At 38.1% G+C, this 9958-nt stretch overlaps 2 protein-coding genes across 2 annotated transcripts; one reads left to right on the top strand and one right to left on the bottom strand.

Annotated features, from left to right (window-relative positions):
- Positions 1–1841: 1841 nt before the first annotated feature.
- cetn4 (centrin 4) lies at positions 1842–5031 on the bottom strand. The gene is made up of 5 exons (XM_023272593.3): positions 4942–5031; positions 4530–4685; positions 4279–4407; positions 3010–3147; positions 1842–2122 (listed from the first exon to the last, which is right to left on the bottom strand). Exons 1-5 carry the CDS (start codon positions 4942–4944, stop codon positions 2033–2035), a joined length of 516 nt encoding a protein of 171 aa, XP_023128361.1. The 5' UTR covers positions 4945–5031; the 3' UTR covers positions 1842–2032.
- Positions 5032–5198: 167 nt separating this feature from the next.
- On the top strand, positions 5199–9891 carry bbs12 (Bardet-Biedl syndrome 12). Its single transcript, XM_035949247.2, has 2 exons — positions 5199–5252; positions 7840–9891. Exon 2 carries the CDS (start codon positions 7855–7857, stop codon positions 9727–9729), a length of 1875 nt encoding a protein of 624 aa, XP_035805140.1. The 5' UTR covers positions 5199–5252; positions 7840–7854; the 3' UTR covers positions 9730–9891.
- Positions 9892–9958: the final 67 nt, after the last annotated feature.

The raw sequence follows: 9958 nt of genomic DNA, 5'->3' as shown, positions 1-9958 counted from the left end.
AAAATAATATCCCTGGTCGTTAAATTCTGCAAGAATGTGCTCATTTTCTGCTGGACTGAAGGAAACCAAGTGGCTTCATGTGGTTGTGTGGTCAGCCGTATTTATTCATTTGAATGAAGTCTAAAATTACCCGTAATTCATTGTGTTGTAGTCCTGTTGGAGATTGTCAAGAATGAAGCTGCTTTGTGCCACAGATGGATTTCGAGGTCTGTCTGGAGTCTTTGTTTTATCCAAGTCAAAATCAGTCTTTGTGAAACTGGCGCCTGAACTAAATCCAATTTTAAGACCCGTGTTTCCATGGTGACACTCAGTGGCACCAACTGACCCAAAGGGTAAAAGCAGGGCTTGTCATTTGTAGTTTACCGATAAAAAGGTTTGTGATCCCAGAGTACTGAAGTATCTGACGGACATTGACAGTAGAGTCATTATTGTTTTGGTGGTGTTTGGTTCTTGGGTAAATCTTTTTAGAAGAATATGCTTGAAACTGTTGAATTCTTCATGGAGGCAAAAGTTGTCAATCATTTATTCTGAGTAAAGTTTACCCAAAGAAAATTAGTCCTAATTAAGATAACAACTTTGAAACAATTTAGACATCGAACTAAAATCTGAATGTTAGATATAAGCCGTAGTCAGTGTTTCTTTGTGGTCTTATTGCTGGTACAGTGAATAAAGAGGTGTTTATTTAACAACAAGAATCATGAACCTGTTAAAGAAGAGTAGTCCTCCATTCCATCTTTAGATTTCCACAAGGGGATAAATAAAGCATCTATACCATCAGGGCATAATTCATGATGGCCATATTTAACTGTTTGTGTTCACTCAGAGTTAGCTTCAGTTCTGTATTTCAGCTCTCACCTGGTGTCTGCTGTGCTTTGAACTCCAAGAAGGTGGACGGATTTGAGTCAGAAGGGGTTTACATGAGGCCAACCTCTGAAATGCCGGCCTTTTGATTTGGCTCATCTGCATCGTTTCCAAGTTTCAGCTCAACAGCTGAACAAAATTAAAGGAATTCATAGAAATTCCACATTCTGGCATTTTAAAATAGCCCAAAGTGAGAAGAATTAAATATATTATTATATCAACTATCAAAACCTGGAGGAACAAGCAGGTCAAAGTTCTTTCAGACATTTCTTACGTGGAATATTTTTCAAAAAAGAAAAAAAAAATCATCTCATCTTGGGAGAAAACTTTTCACATTTTCCACCTGATGTTCTCTCGCTGTCTCGAACAGGTTATCACAACTTTCACAATCAGTGGCAAGCATCCTCAAAATAATAGACGGCGGTCTGACGGCTCGGAAAATCACGTCACTACAGTATCCTGTTTATTTTAACAAGGTTCTGTGTTTTGGCCAAAACCAGACTTCCGCTGTATATTACAATTAATCACCAGTGGCATCTTTCCTATAAGATCATCAGAGTATTTAAATAAAAGACGCTGCGCTGTCGTCTGCAGATAGTTCAGTAACTCAAAGCATGAAGTGAGAGTGAGTCTTACTGAGTTACTCATCTCAAGTTCATACTTGTCATATCTGTCTACAGTAACATAATGCATGTTAGTCAACATCGGCTTAGTCATATGACTTTCACTGTCTGGTGGACTGTTATTGGCATGTTGAGCTTTGCAAGATGCACTGCAGCATTCACACTGTACTGAAATTACCTTCAGACATTTTTCAAAACCATAGTCTCTGTTTCTGCACACAAACAGTTCACGGTTTGAAGAAAAAAAAAGTGAAACGCTGATTTTCGGTGAAGTGTTACTCTTGCAATTTGACTAATTCCATGTAATTTAAATGGCACTTTTAAGGTTTATGTAAAAGTAATGACAGTCAAATCGGCTATGATGAAATATATTTATTTGTCTTGCATTCTAGAAAAATCTGTGCAAAGATACAGAAAGTTAAAACATTTATTTACAAAGAGAACTACACAGCCAAAGCCCAATAAAAAGCAAAACTACTGTAAAAACCGACAGGATCAAACATGAATCTGAAAAGGTCCCAGCTCAGACTGTAATGCACTCAGAGGTTTCAATAAAGGTTAGTCTTCTTCATGATCCGCAAGAACTCCTGCTCGTTCACCTCGCCGTCTCCGTCGCGGTCTGCTTCGTCAATCATTTCCTAAAAGGATAAGAAACATGATGTGATCAAACAGAAACGGTGACGAATGAAGCGACCGACTGGAAACGGCCTCTCATTGCAGAAGTTACTCACAAAAAAAAAAACCTGAACCAGCAACGTAAACAGCTACTTAAATGTCATATGTACGAACATAACATTAGAGGAACTGGGACAGAAGAGAAGAGAAACTAATGTATGTAACGTGTGTTTTATTAGCTGTAAATTTGGCATTAAATCAACTGTTTGCCAACAGCAGTAGTACAAAATCAAATGTATTATTTGTATCTATTCTGTGATTTTTAAGAATGATTAAATGTGTCACATTATAAGTGAAAACATTTCTATCTGCCTGTGGTGTCTCGTTTCACTTAAAGGGTTTGCGAATAGTTTCATAGTGCTGCAGGGTGGTTCTAGATCACTGGTGTAACTGGTAATTTAGCCATGTGCTTATCGGCTTCTGGCTTTTCCTGCTTAAAATGAATTCTGGAAACCATCCACCACAGTGAACAGAAACTTTACTTTCATATCCTAAAGATCATACTGCCAGCTCAGTATGTAGACCTAAAACCTGCTGATGAACACAACACCAACAGCATTCTCTCTCAGTATCAATCATAAAACTTAAAATGCAGTTTCAGGAAGTAAACCTAATTTACCACTGTAATAAATCCAAAGAAATAAGATTAAATGTTTCGAGGATGTATTTGTAGTCGTCTACCTACGGTCTGTTAGGGAAAAGCAGGGATACACACCTAAGAGTTATGAGTATCCAGACTTGAATGCACCAGAAAAGTACAAAACTCTTTAAAGATAAATCCAAAGATATGCAGGTGGATCCTCAAAACTATATTCTACACAGAGCCTGGGGTAATCAAGCATCACAATACCTGCAGCTCATCATCTGTGAGGTTTTCACCCAGCTCTTTGGCGACTCTCTTGAGATTTTTGAATGAGATTTTCCCTGTGCAGTCATCATCGAACAGCCGAAAAGCCTTCATTATCTCTTCTTTGGAGTCCTTTTCACCCTGTTGGCATGGACCAAGACACACGTAACAATTAGAGCACGATAGAAACAGATTCAAAACACACTGAAGCTGCTCTTCTTTGCTCAAATGTTGCCTCAACTGTCAACTGAGGGCAGATTGATGCCAAATACGTTGACCTATATCTTTAAAAACTTAATTTATGACAGTTGAAATGTTAAGTACATTTTTTTAATACACAGATGTAAAAATGGATGATCACAATGGCATGTCAAATTAGTATTGTAAGTATAGGAACTTTTCATTTTTACATTACTCAATACATCTGGCACAAAAGGGTTAAAAATTAAATGAAAAGTTCCTATCCTTACAATACCAATTTGACATGCCATTGTGATCATACATTTTTCCATCGTTGTATTAAAAAATTGTACTTAACATTTCAATTCCTCAGTTCAAATGTGCCATAAATTAAGTTTTTAATGATCTAGGTCAACATATTTGCTATCAGTCTACTCAAAATTTGCCTTAACTGTAACTGAGAGCAGATTAACACCAAATATGTTGACCTATATCATTAAGAATTTCATTTATGGCACATTTGAACTGAGGAGTTGAAGTGTTAAGTCCAATTTATAATACACATGTAAAAATGGATGATCACAATGGCATGTCAAATTAGTATTGTAAGTACAGGAACTTTTCATTTTATTTTTTAACTTTTCTATGCCAGATGTGTTGAGTAATGTAAAATGGGAGCCACAATAAGTTATGCATTCAGTCTTCTGAAAATATTAGAACTTTTTCTGTGGTTATATTGTTGTCTACATGTTCGTGTACCTCTTTGAAGACTGAAATGAAAGCATACTAAGTAAAATTAATTTACATTATTAACTTTATATATATATATATATATATATATATATATATATATATATATATATATATATATATATATATATAAAATCCACTGCATTTTCTAGGGCTGCATGTAAAAAAAAAATAAAATAAAATACAGTTGACCACGATGAAGCTACATCACATTCTTAGGGCAAAAATAGTTTCTGTGACTAATATGATTTTCACAGCATCTCAATAACTTCTTTGAGTTTTTCTATGGTACGAAAGCACTATTTTGAACTTGTGGGAGGTTCCCTGCTGGATGTTTCTCACCATTTTCTGTGTCATAATATTGAGAAAGTCTCTGAAGTCAATAGTTCCAGAGCCTTCTTTATCAATGTCTGCAACCATCTTCCTGATTTCTTCTTTCTTTGGTTCAAACCCAAGAGCTCTCATGGCAACCTGCAGCAAAATGACAGGCAAAGGAAGCTGAGGCTGCTGTGGGGTCACAGTTATCACGGTATTTGTTAGCTTGCAAACACTGGATTATATTTAATCTAAGGCACATTAAATCAGAAACTAACCTTTAGTTCTTTTACGTCTATGGTTCCTGTACCGTCTGTGTCAAAAAGGTCAAAAGCCTCCTTAATTTCTTGCTTTTGCTCCTCAGTCAGTTCGACTTTGGAAGGTGGCTTTTTCCTTTGGCTAGCCGAGGTCGCTGGTTTCCGGTAACCTGAAGCCTGTAAAATAGAAATATTAGGAGAGAGATGCTACTTTACAGAAGCTACTGGACCCAGTTAGCAGGTTAGCACAGAGACCCCCTGGTCTGCCTTATTACCCAACAGTTAGTATCATGCTAGTTAGCTTGCTGCAACACGAGACCAAACAGAAACAGGTTTTCAGGCTAAAATAAACGCATTTTAAAGGGGATTCACGCAACTCCATTAAAGCTGATCATGCAAACATATCAAACGAGACATTAAAGTAAAGATATACCATTTAAATAATGATTCAGTCAGTAAAACTTCCCAGTCGTGTTTGATGATCGGATGTCAACAAAGCAGGCAGCAACGGCTGTAAATTTTCTGTCACAGGTAGCCAATAGAAACTATGAAAACTCGGTGACGCGGACATGTTAGCCAATTACAAATAGGAATGGGCGGGTTATAAGCGTGTCAGCCAATCGTTGAACTAGCTTTTTGTCGCCAAGCAACCAGGAAACACAACGCATGCGCAGTACTTAATAATTTGAGCCAGGACAGCTGAAAGTTGGATCGCATCATTCACGCGTCGTATGTTATATTAAGGTAACGCTGTGAGTTTGTGGATAGTTGTAGGTTTTATTGCAGCTTTCCTGTCTTTTGGAAACATTTCTGCATTTTACTTTGCTTTGGCGTCGTAGCAGAGAGGCTGAATTTAGAAGTGAATTTACCTTTAGCCTGTTAGCTTAGCTTGCAAGCTAGTAAAATGAACATGTTTATTGGACTCCGTCTGTCTTTTGAGCTTTATCTCAATGTGTTTGCACCTATGGGGTGTCCGTGTTGCACACTGTTAATTAAAATATAAAATAAAAATAAAATCTCATAGATATAGGTGCAGTTGCATCAGTATTTTTCACCAAAATTACCAATAATTCAAAGTTGCAACGGAGCACTACAGTCTGCACTTTATTGAAGTATAGTCCTGGATTTCAAATTTGACTTCACTAACAATGTATAAGTATTACCAGGTAGGTGTACTCAATATGTCAAAAGCAGAAGTGTTCTTTATGCAGAAAGGACTTTGTCAGAGACATAAATCATTTTCAGACATGGGATATGCAACACTGCTGGCTCCATTAATCCATTAAAGTGATATTATTCTGTAATTCAAACATAGGTCACTTTGACGCTATTGTTTCTCGTTGTTTCATTCAGACAACAACCACAGGGAAAAAATAAAAATAAAGATTGTATTCAACATTTGCAAAAGTAACTTTGTGCAAAAAATATAATTTACAAATGCATCTCAAAAGAGCATTTCCTATTTCAGTGACAGAAGTATTGCACAAATATTGACCAAACTGTCAAAAATGTATATCGTTTAAGGAGGTCATGTGTGCAATATTTGTCATACATGTGAGACTGATCAGTACATTAAGTGATGTATAGCACATAATACTCCAATAGTAAACAAAAGAGTGAATCTAATGACCAGCTTAACAAACTATCCATGATTTCCTAAACACTGAAAACTTTGTCCGTGTTTGATGATTACTAACTACTACTCTCCTAACAGTAAAATAACAATGTCCCGATAGCTATGATGGAGGTGAGGATTCAACCTGAGAACAAGTGCTATGTAACAAATTATTTAACTGCAGCTGACTGACTGGCTCCTAATGTGAAAGCTGACCTCTGTGGTGTAAATTACAATGCATAGCAAGACTTTGATTCTGGTCCAGTCTCAGGATAAGGATAATTTATAGTTTTCATTGCAGAAAATGTTTTTTTTTTTTTTTTTGGGTACACTTAAGTTAATAGCTGTGAAATTGTAGCACAAAGTGAATGAGAAAGGTGTTTTATGGCGTTGTCTGGGAAACGGTATCTGTTGTGCTATCCTCGATGGTTTTTTTTAGACAGCACTCTTGCTGAAAGGTGGAAAAAAGCCTCACCAAAACCTGCTCACACAACACTTTAGTACGTTGTGTGTGTCTATCTGTTAATGTGATGTCAAGTACTTCAGACTGGTGCCGCGCTGAAAGTGATATGGAAACTTTGCCGTTGCAACTGTTTTGGAACAGTGGCCAGAGTGCTCACTTTAGACACGAAACCGAAAAACTCTGATGCCAACAGATTGTTCGAAAGGAGTTCATGTTTGAAAGAACTAAACTAAGTTTTTGTGCCATTCATGCTTTAGTTCTTAAGCAGCTTTAAAATATTGCAGCTGGAGAGAGTGGAGCTGCCTTTAATACCTTGAATTACTGTTGCATATCTTAATATGTACCAGTGCATGTCTTGATCACATGTTTTGTGTATAATATCAGCATCTGTAGAGTAAGTGCTAGATTTTCATCTGAAATATAATGGAGAAAAACATTAAGTGTAACAGAGAACAACCAGCTTAGATATGAAGTCCATAAGGGACTGGGTCAATATAAAATTGCGGGACTTTTTGTAACATAGTTGACAGGTATCATAGTTGACATTTTTGCTGTTTTCAGGCCTAAAATCATCATGGCCACCTAAATCCAAACACCACATGGCATTTTTACAGAAAGATTCTTCTAAATATTATATATACAATTGAGTGAAATTGAAAGGTATCTATAAAGATATTGTAGTAAACCTGTTGACATGCCATAAATCCACACTTGACTCACACACTACTTTATATTAAATAACTCAGAAAGCCTTGGAGTCTTGCCAGTCGTTTCTTCAGGAGGAAATGACATCATGTGGAGCAGGTCATGTGACTTGGAACTAACAGTTTCTTGAGAAGTGTTTTTTGTAATGGGTAACAATTTTTGAATAAGCTCATTTTATTATTGTTTAGCTAATTAGAAGGTGGTTGTTAATAAAGTCGGACGATTATTTAGTTGACATTTTAGTGATATTCAGTCATTTTTTTATTAATAAGTGATTGTTTCCAAAAGACATGTAAAGACACGATCATAATGAACATAAAAAGCTTTTTTTTTTTTTACTTTTAATAAAAATGTGTACAAGATGTATCCTACAGATTTCAAAAGTCCCTCAATTATATATTGACCCAACTATTCTTTGTTACTGACCTTGTTACTGTGATTAATAATGTACACAAATATGCTAATCAGTTTTGCTAAATTAAAATATTTGTGGAGATTTTACTTGATAAAAAGTGACCAAACTTAAAACTTTTCTTTTTACAATTTAGGCACCTCAAACAAGAATGCTGGAAAGTACAATTCTAAACCATCGACAACATGTTGGACTGCAGAAACTCTCAGCGCTGGCAGGAGTCTCACATTCCTGTTTGGGCCCTAATAAAAGGTACAAGTTCATCCAAGATGACGCATGTGGGGAGTCAGCTCTTGCGTGTTCATGTTTTCATATCATTGAGAGCCTGGAGTTGACCTGCGCAGTCGGTCAGCTGGTTTACGAGACCATTCAAGCCCACCAGAAGGTCTACCATACGGGGTCGGGATGCTTGCTGTTTCTTGCGGGAGTGTGGAGCCATGCTGCCTTGGACTGTCTTCAGAGAGGAATTTCAGTCGCACACATAATCTCGGGTATGTCTGAAGGAATGGATGTATGCATTGATGTTTGCAGGAAATGTGCCATTTCGATTGAGGGTCTTGGTGTGACGCCATTAAAGAGAAACACTGCAACATCCAGTGGTTTAGAAGTTCAGCTGTCAGAGAAACTAACTACTAGCGCCTCACGGGTTTCAAAAGTTAATCACAAGACTCTAAACATCAGTGAACAGAGAAAGATAAAGCTCAGCAGGCATTTTTGTGAGACCAAGCCTCCACCTCAGCTTCCTGACATTGCGCACATTGCTGAGGGATTGAGCCACGGTTGTGAAGACACAATGAAACTAGTAGTTCAAGCCTTTCAGATGCTCTCAAAAACGAATCAACAAGACGCCAGTCAGTTCATGTTTGACACAACTAAAGTGGTCACGTGTGTGTTACCTGGTTTACCAGAGCGGCATGCTTGCGTTTTACCAGGCTGTGTTGTTCTTCTATCTGCTGAACAGGCTGCAGTTGCTCATCACTTAAAAGAACAACACCTGAAGGTAGCTCTTATCAACGGAGACTTATCAGACACCTATCGACACCTTGGCTTTAAAAGGCTGAAAGGTGTACAGCGTGTGAGTGACCAGTTGTCGACTTTGAGCAGAGAGGATGAGTGGGTGGAAAAGGTTGTTGGACTTCTGTTAAACCTGGAAGTGAAGCTGATACTAGTCAGTGGGCTCGCTAGTGAGAAAGTGATCCAGCGCTGTTGTACACATCATATACTTGTGGCGGAGAAAGTGAAGGCTTCAGTTTTGAAGACTTTTGCCGATTCAGCTGGAGCCATTCCGGTGACTTATGCCACGCAGTTGAGTAAGCACTGTGTTGGCAGCGGGGCGGGGGTGAAGATATGGAGAGATCTCGGCAGCCATGACAGCAAATCTGCAACAGCTGTGAATATTTCCGCCGGTATGAGCAGCGGACTGGTGACGGTGGTCCTTACAAGCTGCCTACACGGCAAGCTGCAAGCACTGGAGGATCAGTTTTGGGCCTGTGCTTCTCGTTTACACCATGCGCTGAAAGATAGAGCCCTTCTACCTGGTGCTGGACGGATAGAAATGCTTTGTATTCATCACCTACAACAACAAGTGGAGTGCAGCAGAGAGACGAATCACGACCAACAAACCACAAGAGGGACGGCAGCTAACCACTACAGGGGTGTAGTGTTGCACCTAATGGCAGAAGGTTTAATAGATTACATATCCGCTGTAATGGTTAACACAGGGAAGTTTTCAAAAGTCAAAGCCAGGACGGTGGTGAGTCAACAACTGCAGAACTGTAACAAACATTTAGGTATTTCTGCAAACTTCTCACAGCTTTTCTTGGAGGATGACGGAGAGGATAGTGCAGTTTTCTCAGAAATGAAACCTGACGAAGCAGTGGAAATTTATGATAATGTGAGCGTAAAGCAAGAAGCATGGAGGAAGGCCTTAGATCTCGTTTTCCTGGTCTTACAGACTGATGCAGAGGTCATCACAGGCGTGGACCAAAAAACTGATGCTGCACTGGAAAATGTGGCACTGTTATGATCTTTAAGCAGCATCTCTGGGAATTACTTGACTGTACACAGCTTTCTGAATGTTTCTTTTTTATCACTCATGAGAGAAAATGTTTATTTCGACTGTGACTCTTTATTGAAATTTTTTAAAAAACTGGTACAAAGTACAATAAAGTTTTTTTTTATTATCTGAGTTTTCTTGTCCTCATTTGAATACTATGCTACCTAGTTTCTACCACATGGGGGAGACATATGCATTG

The sequence above is a fragment of the Amphiprion ocellaris genome, chromosome 13 (assembly GCF_022539595.1).
Source record: "Amphiprion ocellaris isolate individual 3 ecotype Okinawa chromosome 13, ASM2253959v1, whole genome shotgun sequence".
In the NCBI taxonomy this organism is placed as follows: domain Eukaryota; kingdom Metazoa; phylum Chordata; class Actinopteri; family Pomacentridae; genus Amphiprion; species Amphiprion ocellaris.
This window is presented reverse-complemented; position numbering and strand designations above follow the sequence as displayed.

Bases quoted from the DNA above. Each gene is read 5' to 3' on its own strand.
- cetn4 (XM_023272593.3), bottom strand. The intron at 4,408-4,529 runs GTTAGTTTCTGA...ATTTTGCTGCAG, and splicing joins TAGACGTAAAAGAACTAAAG to GTTGCCATGAGAGCTCTTGG. The intron at 2,123-3,009 runs GTATTGTGATGC...TTATCCTTTTAG, and splicing joins TCACAGATGATGAGCTGCAG to GAAATGATTGACGAAGCAGA.
- bbs12 (XM_035949247.2), top strand. From the start codon at position 7,855: ATGCTGGAAAGTACAATTCTAAACCATCGACAACATGTTGGACTGCAG.